General features: G+C 40.0%; 2 protein-coding genes across 2 annotated transcripts in view; both read right to left on the reverse strand.

Moving 5' to 3' along the window:
- LOC146390976 (uncharacterized) overlaps window positions 1–3350 on the reverse strand; it is a gene marked incomplete at its 5' end in the record, with an annotated part of 10203 nt that extends 6853 nt beyond the window's left edge. The window contains 3 exons of the mRNA XM_084922489.1: window positions 1121–1180; window positions 1279–1341; window positions 3233–3350. Of these exons, the coding sequence (XP_084778615.1) occupies window positions 1121–1180; window positions 1279–1341; window positions 3233–3350 (241 nt within the window). The remainder of the gene's footprint in view (window positions 1–1120; window positions 1181–1278; window positions 1342–3232) is intronic.
- A 143-nt stretch (window positions 3351–3493) lies between these two features.
- Window positions 3494–23973, reverse strand: part of LOC146390977 (basement membrane-specific heparan sulfate proteoglycan core protein-like) — a 28675-nt gene continuing 8195 nt past the window's right edge. The window contains exons 3-14 of the mRNA XM_084922500.1: window positions 12450–12707; window positions 11680–11955; window positions 10766–11032; window positions 9933–10205; window positions 9019–9285; window positions 8186–8458; window positions 6243–6503; window positions 5772–6044; window positions 5297–5572; window positions 4795–5094; window positions 4023–4283; window positions 3494–3765 (exon numbers count right to left, since the gene is read on the reverse strand). Coding sequence (XP_084778626.1) covers window positions 3494–3765; window positions 4023–4283; window positions 4795–5094; window positions 5297–5572; window positions 5772–6044; window positions 6243–6503; window positions 8186–8458; window positions 9019–9285; window positions 9933–10205; window positions 10766–11032; window positions 11680–11955; window positions 12450–12707 — 3257 coding nt within the window. The remainder of the gene's footprint in view (window positions 3766–4022; window positions 4284–4794; window positions 5095–5296; window positions 5573–5771; window positions 6045–6242; window positions 6504–8185; window positions 8459–9018; window positions 9286–9932; window positions 10206–10765; window positions 11033–11679; window positions 11956–12449; window positions 12708–23973) is intronic.

Consider the following 23973-nt stretch of genomic DNA (forward strand, 5'->3'; position numbering starts at 1 on the left):
CCGCATGTCACTGGAGAGTGGCATTAGTCCCTTCGGCGGATATTAGCTACTCACAAATGGCACCCTTACAAACTCCAGCTACTGCAGCATCTCAACGAGGATGACCCAGATCGGCGCACAGAATTTGCAGACTGGGCAAAACAAAAATTGGAACAGGACCCTCAGTTCACGCAGAAGATTTTGTTCAGTGATGAGGCAAACTTTTATGTGAATGGTGAAGTTAACAAACAAAACCACCGCTATTGGTCTGACACTAACCCACATTGGATGGATCCCTCCAAGACTGTTGGAACAACAAAAGTGATGGTTTGGTGTGGTATATGGGGTACAACGATAGTGGGTCCATTCTTCATCAATGGAAACCTCAAGGCCACTGGATATTTGAAATTGCTACATGATGATGTGTTTCCCTCATTATGCACTGAAGTTGGCACGTTCCCTGAGTTTTTCCAGCAAGATGGTGCACCACCACATTATGGGTGCCAGGTTCTAGCATTCCTAGATAAACAGTTTCCTGGAAAGTGGATTGGTCGTCGTGGGCCAGTTGAATGGCCAATAAGGTCTCCCGATCTGACCCCCTTAGACTTTTATCTTTGGGGTCATCTGAAGGCAATTGTCTATGGTGTGAAGATACGAGATGTGCAGCACCTGAAACTATGGATACTGGATGCCTGTGCTGGCATTTCTCCTGCGGTGTTGCTATTAGTGTGTGAAGAGTGGGAAAAGAGGGTTGCATTGACAATCCAACACAATGGGCAGCACATTGAACACATATTATAAGTGGTCAGAAACTCGTAAATAACTCATGACAGAATAAAGTTACGTTGAAACCAAGCACACCATTGTTTTTCTTGTGACATTACCAATAAGTTTGATGTGTCACATGGCCCTCTTCCTATTGGAAAAACAAAAGTTGTATCCAAGATGGCCGACTTCTAAATGGCCACCATGGTCACCACCCATCTTGAGGAGTTTGCCCCCTCACGTATACTAATGTGCCGCAAACAGGACTTTAATATCACCAACCATTCCCGTTTTATTACGGTGTATCCATATAAATGGCCCACCCTGTATACACACATTCAAGTACAAACACTGAATGAGACTGTTGTGACTGTACCTGCAGCTCCTGTCTTCACATTAGCATAAACAGCACTCTGCTCTGGTTTATGATGCTTCCCTGTTAAGATGATCGAATCCACAAAAGAAAAATAATTAATACGTTTTTAAACATTTCAAAAACATTTTTTCTACATTCTATATGTCTTGTATACTCACACTTATTTCCAAAGTTTTCAAGTTCAATATTAGAGTAAATGACATCTCGGGGTTTATCTGCACCTGAAATGTTCATATTTTAGTTACACAATTGTAAACCAATGACAGTGTACCAGTTACCTTAAATTAAAAGACTGTTTCATCTCTAGCTGCTCTGTGCTTTTCACATGATGTACTGCACCAGTGTTTCAGTGGCTAACACATGAAAACCAATATGACACAATTTTCAAAGATAAGTGCAAAACTTTTAGAGGGTTTCATTAGTTGTGTTTAAATCAACACCAGGACTATAACATATTTTTAGACCATGAACCCATCATGGTGTTACTGTTTGTGTTGTTCTGATATGAAACAACAACATTTGTGGATTCTTTCAGTCGAGTTAAAGATACAACCAAGTTGTAAAATCCTGTTTGTTTCTGATCTTTTGTGCATGTAGTCAGTTGGTTATTTAGATGTTTGTCCAACTGAATTTTGATAAATGCACATCTCTTCAAAAAACTGCTGAGCACAAACTGAACCTACGTCATGTAAAGGTTAATGGAGATCGGGAAAGACCAGATGTGGCGAAGACAAGCGTTCTAGGGTCAGCTACAGGGACAGTAGGGAGACCTCCACCCGTTGCTCCACCACCACAAGATGTTCCATGATTAATGGAGCAAAACATCAATGAAGGGTGGCTCCCAGCTGATGACCCTTCAGCTACCATGATGTAACCGTTGGAGGTGCAACAGGTAACAATGTGTAGCAGGTAACTTCCTGTCTGTGCTCTCTTCAAGGTCCCTGAATGGTTGACCCGGGTTTTAATGTTTTGGTTTCTCTGGTTTTCTAGTTTTTGATCATTCTTAGTTTCATAGTTCTGTATTTTGTATTGTTGACACTCTCGTTTTCTCGTATGATGTTATGTTTACATTACAGTTATCTGTCTATTTGGTTAATGAGAGGTTGTTTATCCCCTTGTGTTCTCACTCTGTTCTTTCTCTCTGGTTTCCATGTTTTGTCTACTGTCTGCGTCAAGCTCGTGTGTCTTACTCCAGGTCTCAGTGTCAGTCATTTCCTGTTTTATTTTGGTCTCTGTTCTCGTCTGTATCGTGTGTCTAGTTTTACATCCCCCATAGTCATTCTGTTAACCTCTTTTCCATTAGTAACTACTCAGGTCGGCTTGCCACGGTTTTCAGGGTTTTCCATCAGGTCATGGTTCCTGTTACCAGGTACTTTTTCAGTACTTACTCAGCCGGAGTTCCAAGCGATCCGAGGCGATCCCAAAATGTGACGTCATCAGCCTGCATCCCACTGATTGGCTGGTCAGTGGCATCACTTGATGACTTATGAGAGTATTTCGTTGATGAAAATAAAAAGAGCCATTTTTGAAACCCGGCAATGAGGAAAACAGCTGCAAAAGCAACACCGTGGTCCCAGAGTCTGACGAAAATTCGCAGACTGAGCAGCAAGTTTATCATCGCCTCAACGTCCACCTTCATTGTAGTGTGTGTGACACATACTAATTACGTCATAGGATGCTCAGCCATGTTGCTATTAGGACGACCACACACATTAGGTGGTACTTGATTGTAATAGAAAACCAGTCAATACGATTCGAATAGTTGTGAGTTGATCCAAGTAGGTACTAATGGAAAAGGGGCATTAGTTATCACTGTGTTCCCACCTGTTTCCCATCATCTCATTATCCTGTGTTTTATAGACTGCCTCAATCTTCCTTTACTGTCACATCCTTCAACATAGTTTGTTTTAATAAGATTTGTAGAAATTTGGTTTCCTAGTTTTTTTTATTTTATTTGGATAACTTTCTAAGTTCTGTGATAAAGTTGTGTTTTAGTTTACTAACTGTGACAAATACTCAATGAAATGTCAGTACTACTACTACTACGACTATGACTACTAATAATAATAATAATAATAATTGTAATAATAAAAAAAGAAAAGAGGCTCTTACACTTGGACTGTCTGCAGCGATACAACAAGAGCAGGAGAATAATAATGAGAGAGACTCCACAAACCAGTCCAACAATCAACCACACGGGAGATGAAGAGCTGTCAGCTCCTGACACAGTTACGTAACAAAAACCAGAAATTAATTAATAAATTATAATCTTATGAATAAATACATTTATAAAATAGAGCCAAGTGACTTTAAGAATTAAATCAGACAATCTAATGTTCCTTCTCAGTCATCAAACTCATTTATAAAACTCCATCAAATGTTTTGATCCTGCTCACCTTTAACTGACATCCAGCTCTGTGCTGACTCTCTTCCTGAGTCCTGACACTTGTAGAAACCTTCATCAGACTTTAATACTGCAGAGATCTTCAGCTCCCCTCGGGTATCATTTTGAATAAGTTTGTCATTGTGATAGAAAAACACATTGGAAAGTATTTTTTGTGTTCTCAAACTGCAGCTCAGACTAACAGAAGCTCCCTCAGTCACAGGATGAACAGGACTCACCAGGATAGGACCATTACCATCATCTGTGACACAATCACACACACAATTGTTTCAGTCACATCAGCTGGTGCACACTTTTAGAAAAAGCTGACAAACAATAATAAGAAAGGATTGTACAAATGTTTTTCATCATGAAGATCTGATCTTGTGCATTTAAAAACTGCGGTATGTGTTTTATTTTTCCCCACATGAAATGACTTCACATACAGCAAAGGTGGGACAAATGTTCATGTGACGTCTAAATCATTAAAATCCAAGAAGTAAATGTATAATAACATACTCTGTACAGTGATGTTGACTGCACTGCTGAACTCTCCTGATCCAGACTCACACCAGTACACTGCAGTATCTGACTTTGATGTGTTGATGTTACATGTGGATCCAGTCATTCTCCTACAGTCAGAGTACAGTCGGCCGTCCTCAGAGAACTTCCTCACTCTCCACTCAGTGAAGTTTCCCTCACAGGTCAGTGAGACAGAGTCAGAGGTGAAGTGTTGCACTCTGTCAGGACTCACTGTGAGAGACGCTGCTGAATGAACATCTGGAAACAACATGCAGTGAAGAGACAAAGCTCACAGATGTTAGGATTTTTTTATTTTTATTTTTTTAATGGCAACGATTACCTATCTCCTTATCTGTCAGTGTTTTCCTCATATTTGTCAGAGCCATTAACTAGTTAGCATTCTCTCTTTATCTTTTTTTTTTTAAATTTCGTATTTTTGGCTGTTTTATCTGTACATGCACTTTTATCTAAGTGAAAATAATTACAATTAATAAACACAAAGCTTCCTACTTTTTTTGATAGTGACAGTGTAGAGAGACAGGAAAGCAGGGAGAGTGAAAGGGGAAGACAAGCAGCAAAGGGACACAGGTCGGACTGCTGCCTAGCCATACGGCATATAGGGTCGCCTACTTATTTCACTGAGCTAAACATTAAACAAGTTTTAAATAAAGACTTTAATCACAATCAGAAATGAAAAGATTCAATTCTCCTTTGGGTGACCTTTGGAGGTAAACAACAGCTGCACTGGTTATAAGAGAAACAAGCTGACCTGCAGACCAGACAAACTTTGGTTGACTGTGATCAGTGTGATACTCTGGGTCTCCTCTTCCAGCTCTGCACACATATCCTGCTGTGTGTGTCTGTCCATGAATGATGTAGGAGTTGTTTGCAGTCCCATTGCCATCAGGTAGCAGCTCATAACTGGAGGATTTCTCTGATAGATCAGGAACAGCTTTATACCAGTAGAAGCTCCATCCTGCAGACGGATGTTCAACCTCACAGTTCAGAGTTACTGAGGCTCCAGGACTCAGCCATGATGGAGACACAGTGAGGACAGGACGGGGTTTATCTGTTCAAAAAAGATTTTCTCTCAATGTTTCGTCTCTTAACTCTGAATTCAATGTCACTAAAATGTTGACTCACAAATATTTATGATGAACTTTAAGAGTGAGACTATCTAAACATGTCAGATATCTCAACATGTACTAATAAAAACACATTTTTACAAACTGTTTCTATTTCCAGGTTAAATGAACTATGACTCTACTTACTGTCAGAAACTGTCAGTATGACTGAATCACTCCACTCTGTTGTTTTATGCTGTGAACTTTTCATTCTGCCCTTACAGCGATAGTTTCCACTGTTGGATGATGAAGCAGATCTAATCCTGTATTCATTTTGATTTGGAGCTTTTATCATGCTGTTTGTTTCCCACTCATAATCCCACTCAGTGTCTCCTTCATGGATCTCACATCTGACAGTGACTGTCTCACCGCTGTATATCTGAGTCCAGGATGGCTGCAGGGTCACAGTGGGCTTACTGGGAACTGTTCACAGAAAAATATCCAGTTAGAGACAAAAAGAAACATGAAGATTAAAAAAAATAAGACTGAATAAATTCTTCTATTTGTCAGGAGTTGTCTCTCATGTCAGGTTTAATAAACTCACAGTTGTTGAATAAAATTGTTAGTACAGAACACAAAATAACATCTCTCAGTTTAGCAGCAATAAAATTATTAATCTCACGAGTTTCTGTAACTGTGACGTCACTGCTGTCCTCTGTGTAGTAAACTGGATCTCCTCTCCCTCCTCTGCAGTGGTACAGACCTCCTTGTGAGACACTAATAACTCTGTTTGCTTCATTTCCTCTCATGAGCTGAGCTTTAGAAGAGACTGAAACACGTTTGAACCAGTCAAACTTCCAGCCAGCAGAGCCCTCCACAGAGCAGCTCAGTGTTACACTGCCCCCTGCTGGTATGACTGAACTTTGTGCTGTAAGTGTGGCTCTGGGTTTATTTGCTGTTGAAGATACAGGAAAACATACATCATATTATCATTTACTTTGGGGAAAATAACAATAACAAAATTAATTAATTAATAACAAAATAAATATTCAAACTTCAAATACCAGTTCAGTTTTGAATGAACACCAAAGAGTAGTAGACAGATGTAAACATGAAAACATTAAATGTCAGCATGAATCATGGTCCAACTTACATGAAACTGTCAGTCTGAAGGCATCACTCCATCCTGTTAAGAGATAGTCACTGCTACCCCGACATCTGTAGTCTCCACTGTGGGACACTGAAACTCTGCTGATCCTGTATTCACTGGATGTTGGAGGGCTGTTTGTGTTGGGTGCTGTCCATTCATATTTCCACACCTTTCCTTCACCTCCCTGAATCTCACATCTGAGAGTGATTGTCTCACCAGTGAATATCTGAGACCAGCTGTGCTGCAGTTTCACAGCATCCAAAACTGTTCAACAAACAAATAAACAAACACAAAAATTTAAAATAAAAAATCAAGATGGAATAATATGTACAGGGAGTGCAGAATTATTAGGCAAATGAGTATTTTGTCCACACCATCCTCTGCATGCATGTTGTCTTACTCCAAGCTGTATAGGCTCGAAAGCCTACTACCAATTAAGCATATTAGGTGATGTGCATCTCTGTAATGAGAAGGGGTGTGGTCTAATGACATCAACACCGTATATCAGGTGTGCATAATTATTAGGCAACGTCCTTTCCTTTGGCAAAATGGGTCAAAAGAAGGACTTGACGGGCTCAGAAAAGTCAAAAATAGTGAGATATCTTGCAGAGGGATGCAGCAATCTCAAAATTGCAAAGCTTCTGAAGCGTGATCATCGAACAATCAAGCGTTTCATTCAAAATAGTCAACAGGGTCGCAAGAAGCGTGTGGAAAAACCAAGGCGCAAAATAACTGCCCATGAACTGAGAAAAGTCAAGCGTGCAGTTGCCAAGATGCCACTTGCCACCAGTTTGGCCATATTTCAGAGCTGCAACATCACTGGAGTGCCCAAAAGCACCAGGTGTGCAATACTCAGAGACATGGCCAAGGTAAGAAAGGCTGAAAGACGACCACCACTGAACAAGACACACAAGCTGAAACGTCAAGACTGGGCCAAGAAATATCTCAAGACTGATTTTTCTAAGGTTTTATGGACTGATGAAATGAGAGTGAGTCTTGATGGGCCAGATGGATGGGCCCGTGGCTGGATTGGTAAAGGGCAGAGAGCTCCAGTCCGACTCAGACGCCAGCAAGGTGGAGGTGGAGTACTGGTTTGGGCTGGTATCATCAAAGATGAGCTTGTGGGGCCTTTTCGGGTTGAGGATGGAGTCAAGCTCAACTCCCAGTCCTACTGCCAGTTTCTGGAAGACACCTTCTTCAAGCAGTGGTACAGGAAGAAGTCTGCATCCTTCAAGAAAAACATGATTTTCATGCAGGACAATGCTCCATCACACGCGTCCAAGTACTCCACAGCGTGGCTGGCAAGAAAGGGTATAAAAGAAGAAAAACTAATGACATGGCCTCCTTGTTCACCTGATCTGAACCCCATTGAGAACCTGTGGTCCATCATCAAATGTGAGATTTACAAGGAGGGAAAACAGTACACCTCTCTGAACAGTGTCTGGGAGGCTGTGGTTGCTGCTGCACGCAATGTTGATGGTGAACAGATCAAAACACTGACAGAATCCATGGATGGCAGGCTTTTGAGTGTCCTTGCAAAGAAAGGTGGCTATATTGGTCGCTGATTTGTTTTTGTTTTGTTTTTGAATGTCAGAAATGTATATTTGTGAATGTGGAGATGTTATATTTGTTTCATAGGTAAAAATAAATAATTGAAATGGGTATATATTTGTTTTTTGTTAAGTTGCCTAATAATTATGCACAGTAATAGTCACCTGCACACACAGATATCCCCCTAAAATAGCTAAAACTAAAAACGAACTAAAAACTACTTCCAAAAACATTCAGCTTTGATATTAATGAGTTTTGTGGGTTCATTGAGAACATGGTTGTTGTTCAATAATAAATTTATTCCTCAAAAATACAACTTGCCTAATACTTCTGCACTCCCTGTGTATATAAAATTGACAGTTATCAAGTCTTACTTTTAATTATTTGTGCCTCACCTTGTTTCTGAATTGTAACTGCAGCACTGTCCTCTGTGGAGAAAACTGGATCTCCTCTCCCTCCTCTGCAGTAATAGATGCCTCCTTCTGAAATACTGATAGTGTGCTCTGATGTTCCAGCTCCTATTTTCTGAGCTCCAGAAAACTCTGAATCACGTCTGAACCAGTCAAACTTCCAGCCAGCAGAGCCCTCCACAGAGCAGCTCAGTGTCACACTGCCCCCTGCTGGTATGACTGAACCGTGTGCTGTCAGTGTGGCTCTGGGTTTACTTGCTATTGTAGTTAAAGGAAAAAGTTCATCAGATTGTTTCACGAATGACTTTGTTATAGAAATGATCAATGATGCACAAACAAATAACTTTTAGAGGTTTTGTGTCCTCTCTGCATTTTCCTTTAATATTACACTAAAAGTAACGCTACACTGAACGGTGTCTATTATTCCTGTGGAAGCTGCATCATATTTATACGGAGCCTATGTGCCAACATCAGTGGATCATTATCCTTGTTATTTGGCTATAATAATAAAATCAGATAAAATACAAATGCAGCATTTAACACATGGAAAACAAGGAGATTCAAAGCACTGTAGGTTTCTGTTATTGTTAGAGCACTGTGACCATCAGTCATCAGTGACATGGTTCCCACACTAAGGTCTGTGTCATTTTCCAGCATCCTATATTTATTCACTGTGAATAAAAAGCTGCTGTTCAGGTTTTTGTTGTCAGAATGAAAAAACAAAACATTTTACTGACCAACATGAAAGACAGTTATAAACCTGTAAGAAAAAAGAAGTGCTTTTTCCTTATTTAGATACTCTGGATGAAAGATCTTACATGATACAGTCAGTGTGATGATATCACTCCACTCTGAGAAGAAATAGTCCCTTCTGCCCCGGCAGCTGTATCCTCCACTGTCAGACTCAGTAGCTCTGATGATTCTGTATTCATTGGATGTTGGAGGTGTGTTTAACTTGGCTGCTCTCCATTCATACGTCCACTGAGCTCCTTCACCTCCCTGAATCTCACATCTGACAGTGACTGTCTCACCGCTGTATATCTGAGTCCAGGATGGCTGCAGGGTCACAGTGGGCTTACTGGGAACTGTTCACGGAAAAATATCCAGTTAGAGACAAATAGAAACATAAAAATTCTACTGTTTTAAACATGAGTAAAGTGAGTGAAAAACAGCTGATTCACAGACAGAAACTGTTTAGAAGAATAAACATCAACAAACATTTACATAAGTTATGATGCCATGTTAACAACTTCAATGTTGGCATGTAGTAAAATGTTCAAGCACGTATGTTGTTTAGTTATTATTGTTTTTATATGTTTTTGTGAGCTCAAATGAGTCTGATTTGCTTTTTTGACTTTGAGGTTATCAAGCAAATCAATAAGTTAAAAAAAAATAAAATACAAAACTTTAGATTCCAAAAGGTTTTTTTTCCTTCTTGTATTCAGACACAAGACATTGCCAAGTAGAGAGAAAGCAGTAGAATCTACTAATAAATAAACAACATGAAGTTCATATTTGTTTGTTTTCTGCTCTTCCAGTGACATGATGAATGATTTTTTCAGGTCTAGATGGATGCTTGAATACATATGATAATGGTAAATGTGTTGTTTTCTAGTTATAATTAGTTATACTTTTTATTTTCACATTTCAGAAATTAATGACTGGGTGTTCACTGGACAGGGGGACAATCAGTGTGTTTCTTTCTGGCTTTAGAATAAAATACTAAACTCACGTGTTTCCTGAACTATGATGTCACTGCTGTCCTCTGTGTAGAAAGCTGGATCTCCTCTCCCTCCTCTGCAGTGGTACAGACCTCCTTGTGAGACATGAATAACTGTTTTTCCTTCATTTCCTCTCATGAGCTGAGCTTTAGAAGAGACTGAATCACGTCTGAACCAGTCAAACTTCCAGCCAGCAGAGCCCTCCACAGAGCAGCTCAGTGTCACACTGCCCCCTGCTGGTATGACTGAACCGTGTGCTGTCAGTGTGGCTCTGGGTTTACTTGCTATTGTAGTTAAAGGAAAAAGTTCATCAGATTGTTTCACGAATGACTTTGTTATAGAAATGATCAATGATGCACAAACAAATAACTTTTAGAGGTTTTGTGTCCTCTCTGCATTTTCCTTTAATATTACACTAAAAGTGACGCTACACTGAACGGTGTCTATTATTCCTGTGGAAGCTGCATCATATTTATACGGAGCCTATGTGCCAACATCAGTGGATCATTATCCTTGTTATTTGGCTATAATAATAAAATCAGATAAAATACAAATGCAGCATTTAACACATGGAAAACAAGGAGATTCAAAGCACTGTAGGTTTCTGTTATTGTTAGAGCACTGTGACCATCAGTCATCAGTGACATGGTTCCCACACTAAGGTCTGTGTCATTTTCCAGCATCCTATATTTATTCACTGTGAATAAAAAGCTGCTGTTCAGGTTTTTGTTGTCAGAATGAAAAAACAAAACATTTTACTGACCAACATGAAAGACAGTTATAAACCTGTAAGAAAAAAGAAGTGCTTTTTCCTTATTTAGATACTCTGGATGAAAGATCTTACATGATACAGTCAGTGTGATGATATCACTCCACTCTGAGAAGAAATAGTCCCTTCTGCCCCGGCAGCTGTATCCTCCACTGTCAGACTCAGTAGCTCTGATGATTCTGTATTCATTGGATGTTGGAGGTGTGTTTAACTTGGCTGCTCTCCATTCATACGTCCACTGAGCTCCTTCACCTCCCTGAATCTCACATCTGACAGTGACTGTCTCACCGCTGTATATCTGAGTCCAGGATGGCTGCAGGGTCACAGTGGGCTTACTGGGAACTGTTCACGGAAAAATATCCAGTTAGAGACAAATAGAAACATAAAAATTCTACTGTTTTAAACATGAGTAAAGTGAGTGAAAAACAGCTGATTCACAGACAGAAACTGTTTAGAAGAATAAACATCAACAAACATTTACATAAGTTATGATGCCATGTTAACAACTTCAATGTTGGCATGTAGTAAAATGTTCAAGCACGTATGTTGTTTAGTTATTATTGTTTTTATATGTTTTTGTGAGCTCAAATGAGTCTGATTTGCTTTTTTGACTTTGAGGTTATCAAGCAAATCAATAAGTTAAAAAAAAATAAAATACAAAACTTTAGATTCCAAAAGGTTTTTTTTCCTTCTTGTATTCAGACACAAGACATTGCCAAGTAGAGAGAAAGCAGTAGAATCTACTAATAAATAAACAACATGAAGTTCATATTTGTTTGTTTTCTGCTCTTCCAGTGACATGATGAATGATTTTTTCAGGTCTAGATGGATGCTTGAATACATATGATAATGGTAAATGTGTTGTTTTCTAGTTATAATTAGTTATACTTTTTATTTTCACATTTCAGAAATTAATGACTGGGTGTTCACTGGACAGGGGGACAATCAGTGTGTTTCTTTCTGGCTTTAGAATAAAATACTAAACTCACGTGTTTCCTGAACTATGATGTCACTGCTGTCCTCTGTGTAGAAAGCTGGATCTCCTCTCCCTCCTCTGCAGTGGTACAGACCTCCTTGTGAGACATGAATAACTGTTTTTCCTTCATTTCCTCTCATGAGCTGAGCTTTAGAAGAGACTGAATCACGTCTGAACCAGTCAAACTTCCAGCCAGCAGAGCCCTCTACAGAGCAGCTCAGTGTCACACTGCCCCCTGCTGGTATGACTGAACTTTGTGCTGTCAGTGTGGCTCTGGGTTTACTTGCTGCTGATGTTACAGGAAAAGTAAAACAGATTGTCAATTCAGGAATAGTAATAATAATATAAATAAATAAAGACTGTTCACAGATTAACTAAACTTTCAGCTATTTGCACCAAAGAGCAGTCATTGTTAGAGTTTTTAGAGGGTTTTAACTGTTGGTGGGGAGATAATTATTTCCTGATGTCCTGTTTAAACAGACGTATAAATGAAAACAGGAAACTTCAGTTTGAATTGTAGATAAACTCACATGGGCTGCAGTTTCACAGCAGCCAAGACTGTTCAACAAATATTGTTAAAAAAAAGAAACAACAACAACAACAAAACAGGGAACAAAAAAAAAGATAATACAACAAGTTGTTTCCAGCAGCAGCTTTTATCATAATTATGTGAATAAATGCTGATTTGTCTTTAAAAATACCTCAAATACAACAACAACAACAAAAACAATAATAATAATAACAGAAAAAATGTTTTAGTTCAAGTGAAATGTTCAAACTCACCAGTTTCCTTAACTGTGACTGAGTCACTTTCTGTAATGATGATATTTTTCCCTTCAGCCCTGCAGGTGTACGTGCCTCCTTCAGACACAGAGATCGCTCTGCCTGATTCATCAGTTATTATGTACTTTACTTCAGATGACGTTTGTCTGAACCACTCATAATTTAAGTCAGCAGATTCCTTCACATCACAGGTCAGTGTCACACTGCCCCCTGCTGGTATGGTTGTGCTGTCTGCTGTTAGTGTGGCCTTGTCATGTACTGTAAGTTAGAAATACAAAAGAAAAAAAAAAATCCCCCCAAAACAAGAAAACTATTGTCACTGCAGGTTTAGTGAGAATTTTAAAAAGGCCATTATGTTTTACTAGATTTGTAGTTCTGCATCTGTTCACCACCACAGTCAATTGTAAATCAAATAATTAATGTGACTGAAGTGCAGACTTTAAGCTTTTACTCGATGAGTTTTACAAAAAATAAATAAATCATGAATTATTTTAGAATAACAGCCATTTCTAACCACAGTTAGTTCAGTGGAAGCAGAACTAAACTCAAAACAGCTTTACTGATGAAACTTCACATGAAAACCGAAAACCCAGAGAGGGCTGAGTGCAAAAAACTCAGATACTAACCAAGAAATACAGAACAAACAGGGAAAATAACTATGAGACAAATCACGACAAAGGCTGAAGTACACACATGTAGTGTAGTGGCGAATTTCTCTCCAAAGCTTTGAAAACATAATTCTTCCACTTCTTAATGTGAGATGTCCAGATTTATTTCTGACTCGTACATACAAACAAACAATGTCACGGTCAAAAAACGATTTGCTGCTTCAGTGCACATTTCCATTGCCGTCCTGGCTCATTCTAACCTGCTACCACACATGTGATCTAATGTTTTCTTACCCAACACATTAAACTAAACTAAACGAATATTTCTCTATAGATTGGCTCTAACATGTAGTAATCAGGGAACTAAATCAGGGAGACAAGACAAAGCGAAGAAACACCTGAAAACAATACACGGGACAAGGGACTGTCAAAATAAAACAGGAAGCATAATGTCAATGGAAAATTGTACTTAGTAGTCAGTATAGTCTTTTAATGATACAAGTTTGCATATGGTAGAATACTGCATGTAATCATTTGTGTGTAGAAGTATATAGTTGGTGGCATATTGAAAGAATGTCTCATCCTAGGAGGTCTGTAACATTCTAGGGTGTTCACCCCCACATCCTAGGAGCATGAGAGAGGTCGTACCTTGTTTTATTGTTTTATTGTTTTAACGTAGCTATGTCTGTTTTAGTCTAAGTGCCTTTTGTTGTGATGAACTGCTGGACTTCCTCACTGTGTTATCTAGGGTGAACCATCTAGGGTGAGGGGAAGACTACCCTCTTCCTGACCAAGGATGTTCCTTTTGTGCTGTCATGTTATATGACCCTTTGATCAGCAGGACCACACACACACACACACACACACTTAAGTATAAATAAAGACCGGGGCAGTTTTTCAGTGCGAGTCTCAGTTCTGGAGGCTGCCCTTGCTAGCAAGAAGTTCTGTGTGTTCTCTTCTCTGAGTCTTTACTGAAGAAGTGTTTTAGAGTATATTTCTTAACATTATTTGGTCCTTCGTAGCCGGAGCAGAAAATATCAGAACTGTTATCTGTGACTCTGTTCCAAGGTCCAGCACTGATTCCTGACGCCGTGGGAAGCCAGCACCGAGGAGACGAGGAGAGAGCCCCAGGACATGCATTCGGGTCTGGGCCGGTGTTTTTAATCTGGTCCACGGCGGTGGGATTCAGTCCGATGATCTGAACCACCAGTGAGAAGTCGGAGGGGGAGAAACACTATTTTGGTATATAAAACGGCCGCAAAGGTTTAAAGAAATGTGACAAATTAGGTTTAAGTTCGCCAAAAGGAACTGTGTTTTGACTAGTTTTAGAGGTAGCTGAAATTACTTCGTGACAAATTAGCGCGCAAATGTCTATGTGTGTGTGTGTGCCTGGAAGTAAGTTGATTTTACAGCACAATACGCTGCTGAACTACTTCTATTTTTGTTTTCTTTGCTGAGGCTCACGTACTGGTGACAAAGGAGAACGGTTGAGTTTCAACTCATAAAACTGATACCGCTTCACCGTTAGGGTGAAGTTGAAGGCCGTATCAGTAAACCACTCTGAAGTCAAGCGTGCCAGCGACGGCCCAGCAAAATCTTTGAAAATGGGGAATAAACAAGTAAAATTAACACCTGATTAGGAATGGTTAGAAAAACAACAAACCGGAGCAGGTAAAATCAGTGCAAATAGGTGGAGAAATCCACAAAAAGCAAAAAAAAAAAACACAGATTCTTTAGATTGCCCTGATCAACAACAGCCGGTGCTCCAGACCATTAATTTAACCAGTTGTTAATAGTAATCTGCATTAAGCTCAGGGTTGCTCAAATTCAGTACAATAACAGATGAAGTGATATAGGTAAATATTTAAACTAATGACGTGCGTAGAGGCACTTGACCTGTTTGAAAGACTGTCGTCTTGGTTCAGATATAGAGCACACCTATGAAAATGACTAATATGCTGAACCCTGTATGAAGCAGCTGAAAACTACATGATGGAGAAGCTGAATTGAATATGAACGTGCAAGTCTTTGCCACTGTGTGGGGCAAAGCACGCAACCACTGTGTGAGGTTGCGTTGCGGTCTCTTCTGAGCTGATGAGCAAGCTACACATTATCAGATCAGGAGTTGGCTAAGAACTCATCAAAGAGAGGGAAACAGAACTATGATAACTGTGATAACTGGAGTGTGCAGAGTTTCCGTGAGCAGTTTTTCTGCATCTTGACTCATGTGTGTAGAGTGTTCATAGCATCAGCATCATGTTTTTGTTTATTTGTTTTGTTGGGTTGAAAAATAGTTAAATAAACTTGTGATCATATTTATGGATCACCATGGCACATGCCATTGGCCAAATGATTTATTTACGCAGATGAAAAAGTGAGTGTGAATGTGTCTGACGTCACGGTGTCTTTGTGCGCTGTGTAAAAGTAATTGCCTCTGATTGTGAGAGCGGTGATTCTGCAGGTCACCAGCTATTGTAAAGAAAAAAAAAAAAGAGTGAAAACGAGACAAAATTCACATTGTAGATAAAAAAATAATAATAGGAAAAAGGTTTTTGTGTTGATCAGCCAAGAACAACTACAATCTCATTTTCTGCTTTTAAGAAAGGACTGTTCACAAAAACAGAGAAAGAGAGATGTGTGTTGATTAAGCAGTGATAATAATAATGAAAATGTCTTAGTTTGTCACTTTCAGGTGAAAAGCAGACCTGAATCAATTTTCCACATGCAGCGGTCGGAAGAAAGTCATAGTTTAACATCATTGGAAACATTCAGGCCAAGTTTCTGGCTAATTTATTTACAGCACCATGTGTCTCTCAAACTCACAAGCAAGCTCTCACTCCTCCCTGAAGACAAGGAATGCAGCTCCAAAGAGCAATAACATGGCAGATAAAGAGACAGCAGCAGAGTCCTGAGCAAAGAGACCCAGCAAGCAGCAGCAGTGTGGACAAACAGCATCAGAGAAGAATAGCAAACCCATCATCCTGCCTGATTGGATGAATGGCACTGTGTTTCCAACAAGCTGCAAATTCACTGTGCATGTGAAAAGAACGTTTGAGGAGAACTGAGGAGACTGTTGGAGTTTGACATTTGCCACCTTTGGAGAAAATGGCAAGAAGAGACAGTGAAACACAGGACGAAGCTGAAGGAGAACTGCCGGCTGTTGGACTGTTGAAGTGGGAGAGGACAACAGAGTGAGAGTAAGTAGAACACAGAGGAGTGCTGGTGTTAAATGTGGGAAATCAAAATTTGGGTTAGCAAACCTGGGAAAAACAAAACTGACTGTTTAAGTGGGAAAATTGTGAAGGAGTCTGAAACACTGCAAAAAGAAACATACAAAATCACACACACAAGCAGAACATGCATTAACCCTACTAACACTTCCAAACACAAGAGAGCTCATGAAGATTAGACAACATCTTAAGCATGTGAGTCTGTTTACCATCTCTTCCAAGTCACTTAGTGTGATGAGAAGTGATGCAAAGATCAGTGGACTCATAGCACATCAGTTACAAAATGATTAAATAATAGCAGAGAAATGTGTAGGAAAGGCAGCTTTAAGAACATACTCTGCTGGATATGCAGCTCCACAGACATGCATTAAACCCGCCTAATAACACAAACACACATGCAATGAAAATTAGCTTGTTATCTCTCATCAGTGTTAAAATAGTGTAAATTTAGCAGACACTTGTTATCAAATGCTGAATTTATCCAGTGCAAAAAAATTGACTCTCTAGGTTGCAGGACAACAGTTTTAACTTTCGTGGGAAAAAAGATTCTGGTTTGACCAACCAGTGATCAGACAATAAATTTAGTCGTTGATGTAGTAAATTGGGAGATGCTTCCTGCTTGATTGATGCAGCACAAGTAATTTACTGTATGAGGGAAATTCTATTTTTGTGATAACATTTTGAACATGCATTTCTGTTGTCCTGTCATCTTAGTGGGTTAATAGCAGATATGAAAATTAGTTGATTGTTCTTTAAGGAAAGGTGACTGAATTCTAGCACGAGTGAATGGGATGTTTGTTGTGTGTTGAGTGGAGACTCTAAAACACTGAGTTTCCTGTTTTGATGTGCGAGTGAATCCTGTGCCTAGATACACAACTCTGAATACATAAGAATAAACGTTTTTTGTGAAGTGCATGACAACATGTCACATGTTTTATGATGACGGGAAAAAAGGAAAACTGAATAAAATGGGTCTGTGGCCTAAATGAGTGAAAAGCACAGACCTGGGAATTAAACTCATAGCTATTAAGACATATTAGGATTATGTTGTGTGTTGTGCAGCTGATGGTTGGTTTGGAGTGAATCTAGCTGATGATTTTTCTTTTGTTGTGAAGTTGAGCCTGCCAATTAGTATGATGGTATGATAAACCATGCTAATGGTATGATTTACCCTCCTGAGATGAGGAGCTTGTGTCATGACTTAACAAGGCCTTTTTATTTTGATACTTTCACAGTGCACTGAAAGTTTTGTTCGATAATCTCTGTTATTTTTCATTTTATTTTTATTTTTTGAACAGGCACTGATTTCTGTTTGTGAAATTCTTTTCTTTAAGCAGATCTGCATGTCGGGAATTAAAGGCGCTACACGTCGTCGAGAAAATTGTTGCAAGTGAGTTTCTCCACATTAAAATGGGCTCAGGAGAAAGCCACTTATTTGGGACAATTAGAAAATGAGAGTCCCTCCCTAAAAAGGATTCAGCGAGGTAATCCGATCTAAAGTTCTTCTTTTTCTTTTGAAATGACGTCATTTTGCTGAAAGTGAAAACTAAATGCGACGATGGGTTCCACTATCAGCAAAGAAAGAAAGAATGAATGAATGAATGGAAATAAAAACAAACTGACTGACTGGTAAAAGCTGACAAGACTTGACCACGACTCAAGGTTAACCCCCACCTGACAAAGGTGCAGATGAATTTATGTGCTTCTTTTTACAGGAGCAGAAAGATGACAGCAACATCCGAGGTTGCATGACAATTTAACCTTTTAAATGCCACTTTCTGTGTCTGTGCATCTACCAGGGGGTGTTATTCACTACCTTGTGTTGCTTACAGAGGTAACTGTGACAAAGTATGCATACGCCTGCGCAGCGCTAACATTTGCATTTTCTTTTCTACAGCACTACAGTTCTTCATGTGTTTGATCATGTGATTTATAAGAGGACTAGTTAATGTTTCTCTACTACAGGATTTCTGGGTTTATGTGTGAAGAAAACTGTGTTTACAGGTTATGAGTTGGTGATGCTGTTACACTGTGTTGTTGGGAAAATGTGAAGGTTACTTTGATGATGTGAATAACACTCTTTCCACAGCTATGGATGGCTAACTTTATGGTCTTTTTATGGCACCTCTGGAACCTGTCGACCTGCGTCTGACCACCGTCTGACCACCGTCTGACCACCGTCTGACCACTAATGTTTGCTTTTCTAAGAATGCATGTAGAAGATTCAGCAGAAGCGGACAAGTGACATGAGAAAAACAAATAAGAGATGCAGTGTTTATGGAATAGTTTAATATGGGGCTCATTAGCTTGCCACTTTTGAGCTCATAGTGATTGATGAGTTGAGTGACTTTGCTTAAGAGAAGTCACCGATTACATTAATGTTGACTGAGTACAAGGGATGATCCATGTCTGAGGCAAATTATGGAAATAATTGTAGTTTACTGATTTGAGAAAACCTGCACATGACACTTGTCTTGCTAGTGCTGAATACTTATTACTCTTATGATACAATTGTTTATAGGAGTGAAGTTTGATTTCACTTCCAGATCTTGCTTTCCAGGCCATGATGGTGTGTATGCAGGCTCCTGGCGGAGCCAGTTTTTAAGCAAACTTAATATGCAAAACACACTAACATCTTTTATTGCAGGATTATAGGTCCAGGGTGGTGCTGCTCCAGAGGAGGAGATGCCCTGATGTTGCCTGGGACATGATCTAGCTAACCTTTTTCTTTAAGACAGGAATCTGGTTTTGATGAGTTGACTCATGGGAGTGTCCATGTGTCAAGAGGAGGGATCCAGGATTAACATGAAACAACAATGAATTAACATTAAATTTTGTTTTATATGATTTTTGCAGCGATTTGTGTGATTAACAGTTCATTCAATGGGTATTAAACCTATGCAAGTGGTGCATCCATGTTCAGATGAGGCTTTGATGGCCTATAAGTGAAGTTCACTGAACTAAAGAATGTGGTTTGATGATTGTTGATATGCTCTCCAAATAGAAGTTTTTCCTCCTAGCAAGGAAATACAGGTGCAGCAGTAATCTCCTGAGAAATCTTCAGAGGCCCAGTGAGAAGCGAGAACCATTCCAGGCATAGCTGACAGCCCAGGCAGTGGTTGAGGTCAAAGGTCAAGCTGGTTGGGGCCCATCATGAGATCAGACTTTGGAGCCACAGCAAGGACCATGAAACTGCGTTGGAATGAGAGCTGTGCCAAGGGGGATTTCCAGAGGCCAAAAGAGGAGATTGTGGACAACGGACGGGCACCTGAAGGATGAGGGGAGCGTGCCAAGCTCCATCGACAGCGCAGAAGGCAGAAAAGATGGACACACGACAACTCTCACCTAAGAGACATGATGCAAGACCACATCCATCCGTGGATAAACAATGCCTGGTACCGTTATATCCACGACAGAACAAAAGCAGAATCGCAAATACAGACTATTATGTCTGTTCCCATCTACCCAGCACGTCAACATACCCCACACTATATGTGTTCCTGGACCAACTCCCAGGGAAGAACTACTCTATGATACAGGGAGTGCAGAATTATTAGGCAAATGAGTATTTTGTCCTCTTCATGCATGTTGTCTTACTCCAAGCTGTATAGGCTCGAAAGCCTACTACCAATTAAGCATATTAGGTGATGTGCATCTCTGTAATGAGAAGGGGTGTGGTCTAATGACATCAACACCCTATATCAGGTGTGCATAATTATTAGGCAACGTCCTTTCCTTTGGCAAAATGGGTCAAAAGAAGGACTTGACGGGCTCAGAAAAGTCAAAAATAGTGAGATATCTTGCAGAGGGATGCAGCAGTCTCAAAATTGCAAAGCTTCTGAAGAGTGATCATCGAACAATCAAGCGTTTCATTCAAAACAGTCAACAGGGTCGCAAGAAGCGTGTGGAAAAACCAAGGCGCAAAATAACTGCCCATGAACTGAGAAAAGTCAAGCGTGCAGTTGCCAAGATGCCACTTGCCACCAGTTTGGCCATATTTCAGAGCTGCAACATCACTGGAGTGCCCAAAAGCACAAGGTGTGCAATACTCAGAGACATGGCCAAGGTAAGAAAGGCTGAAAGACGACCACCACTGAACAAGACACACAAGCTGAAACGTCAAGACTGGGCCAAGAAATATCTCAAGACTGATTTTTCTAAGGTTTTATGGACTGATGAAATGAGAGTGAGTCTTGATGGGCCAGATGGATGGGCCCGTGGCTGGATTGGTAAAGGGCAGAGAGCTCCAGTCCGACTCAGACGCCAGCAAGGTGGAGGTGGAGTGCTGGTTTGGGCTGGTATCATCAAAGATGAGCTTGTGGGGCCTTTTCGGGTTGAGGATGGAGTCAAGCTCAACTCCCAGTCCTACTGCCAGTTTCTGGAAGACACCTTCTTCAAGCAGTGGTACAGGAAGAAGTCTGCATCCTTCAAGAAAAACATGATTTTCATGCAGGACAATGCTCCATCACACGCGTCCAAGTACTCCACAGCGTGGCTGGCAAGAAAGGGTATAAAAGAAGAAAAACTAATGACATGGCCTCCTTGTTCACCTGATCTGAACCCCATTGAGAACCTGTGGTCCATCATCAAATGTGAGATTTACAAGGAGGGGAAAACAGTACACCTCTCTGAACAGTGTCTGGGAGGCTGTGGTTGCTGCTGCACGCAATGTTGATGGTGAACAGATCAAAACACTGACAGAATCCATGGATGGCAGGCTTTTGAGTGTCCTTGCAAAGAAAGGTGGCTATATTGGTCGCTGATTTGTTTTTGTTTTGTTTTTGAATGTCAGAAATGTATATTTGTGAATGTGGAGATGTTATATTGGTTTCACTGGTAAAAATAAATAATTGAAATGGGTATATATTTGTTTTTTGTTAAGTTGCCTAATAATTATGCACAGTAATAGTCACCTGCACACACAGATATCCCCCTAAAATAGCTAAAACTAAAAACGAACTAAAAACTACTTCCAAAAACATTCAGCTTTGATATTAATGAGTTTTTTGGGTTCATTGAGAACATGGTTGTTGTTCAATAATAAATTTATTCCTCAAAAATACAACTTGCCTAATAATTCTGCACTCCCTGTATTAGCAGAGAGAGAGGGATTTTGCGTCCTTTTCAACAACACATGCTGCACTTACATACCGGACGATGTACACTCATTAAACGTGACTAACGCCCTGAATGCTTTGAGACAGATCCAGCAGGCCCAAAATCAGGACTATGTAAGTGATACAAGTGACTGGTTTTCTTGGCTTTACACTGGCTCCTGGTTACAGGTGCTAAAAAGACGACTCATCGGAGTTGAAATATTTTTACTTTTATTTTGTGTCTTTGTAACATGTATACTGCCATGTCTAAAACTCATGATTAACCGCATAATATTTTCCACTGTTGCTGCATACATAGCCATGACAAGTGATGATGATAATGACCCCGACCTGTTGGAACATGAAGACTTTGTGTGATTACAGTTTTTACTGAATGCTTAAACCCTAACTGTGATTCTTGTAGCACAATTTCTAAAACTATTAATAGTTATAGCAAAACCACTCACTGAGTGTGCAAAACTAAAAGCACAAACACTGCTTTGCACTCAGTTTGCAATTTTGTAACACACACTTTGCAAAACTGTAGGCACAACTCACTGCACAACACTCAATTACCACATTTCCAACACACTCCTAGCAAAATTATACACATGTATGGCTATCATTAACACTATTTTGCCAACTGTCTGGCACACTTACACATGTGAAAACTGTGTTAGATAAGTAGTCCACTTTGCAATCAGCCTAAGCACTATAAACAGGCCACAGGTAAGCTGTCTATGTGGAGTACAATGGAAGGAGCAGTAAGAGTGAGAAGAGTGAGAAGTACAGGAGGCCGAGGAAGAGGACGTGGAGGTGAAGAAGTAGGATGAAGAGGACGACAAGGACAAGGAGGAGCAAGAGGAGGACGAGGAGGGGGGAGAGGAGGACGAGGAGGGGGGGATAGGAGGATGAGGAGGGGGGATAGGAAGGGTAAGAAGAGTAAGAAATAATAATTGCTGATGACATCAGAGCTACAATAGTGGACCATGTAATCAACTGTGGAATGACCCTGAGGGTAGCTGGCCAACGGGTCCAGCCTAACTCGAGCCGCTACACTGTAGCAAGCATCATAAGGACATTTTGAAATGGGAATCGGTTAGTACAGTCACTTTGCACACAGATCTGTAGCAGTGCCATATGCCAATGAGAAACACAACAATACCATAGATGTGAAAATACTGAAATTGTTACGTTACAGAATTGCTAGATGACCAGATGCTGGGGCAGAGGAAGCATGTTCACTGCAGACCAAGAAACCCATATAGTCAATATGGCTATTGCAAATAATCCTATACTTGGAAATAAACACTTGTGTTTGTGTTGATGTGTGTGAATAAACACCAGTACTTGAAGTTTGGATCCCTCTATGCTTATGGATCTGTGACAAAAGTATGAGCTCAAACTGACATAGCCTACCTTGTGCACAGAGTAAGCAAAAGCCAGATGTGTTTTGTATTCATACCATCAGTGTGCAGTTTGCGCATTGTGTGCTTAGTAGATGATGGCTTGTGTGTACTGTTTGATACGAAAACACCATTTTTACGAAGGTGTGAAGAGTTCATCTAGCTGTGTTCACTTTTGCAAGAGAACTACGATGTTTTGATAATTGGGTGACAGGTTTTCTTATTTGTGTGTAGAGTTTTGCAAAACTAGCCAATAATTACAAAAAATGTGCTTAGGCAATCAGAAAAAACTGTAATGACGATGTGAAAGAAAATGTACAACAAGATGTTACATACTGATATCTTAACTAAAGATATACTGACAACAGGAGGGAATGTCAATGGAAAATTGTACTTAGTAGTCAGTATAGTCTTTTAATGATACAAGTTTGCATATGGTAGAATACTGCATGTAATCATTTGTGTGTAGAAGTATATAGTTGGTGGCATATTGAAAGAATGTCTCATCCTAGGAGGTCTGTAACATTCTAGGGTGTTCACCCCCACATCCTAGGAGAATGAGAGAGGTCGTACCTTGTTTTATTGTTTTATTGTTTTAACGTAGCTATGTCTGTTTTAGTCTAAGTGCCTTTTGTTGTGATGAACTGCTGGACTTCCTCACTGTGTTATCTAGGGTGAACCATCTAGGGTGAGGGGGAGACTACCCTCTTCCTGACCAAGGATGTTCCTTTTGTGCTGTCATGTTATATGACCCTTTGATCAGCAGGACCACACACACACACACACACACACACACACACACACACACACACACACACAAGCACCTGCTTAAGTATAAATAAAGACCGGGGCAGTTTCTCAGTGCGAGTCTCAGTTCTGGAGGCTGCCCTTGCTAGCAAGAAGTTCTGTGTGTTCTCTTCTCTGAGTCTTTACTGAAGAAGTGTTTTAGAGTATATTTCTTAACACATAAACACTGAAACAGAGACGCAATGACACAAACTTGACCCAGACAAAAGGTAAACAAACATGAAGACAAGTCTGACTAAGCACAGGAGATCTAACAGACACACAGACTAGGCTCAGGGAACACAGGAGGATGGGAAACAAGCTTGAAGGATAACTGAAAAGATAACTATACACACAGAATATGAATGAAAACATAAACTAAGAAAAAGTTTAATATT

Source organism: Perissodus microlepis, chromosome 3 (genome assembly GCF_051167445.1).
Source record: "Perissodus microlepis isolate ML-2025 ecotype Zambia chromosome 3, ASM5116744v1, whole genome shotgun sequence".
NCBI lineage: Eukaryota > Metazoa > Chordata > Actinopteri > Cichliformes > Cichlidae > Perissodus > Perissodus microlepis.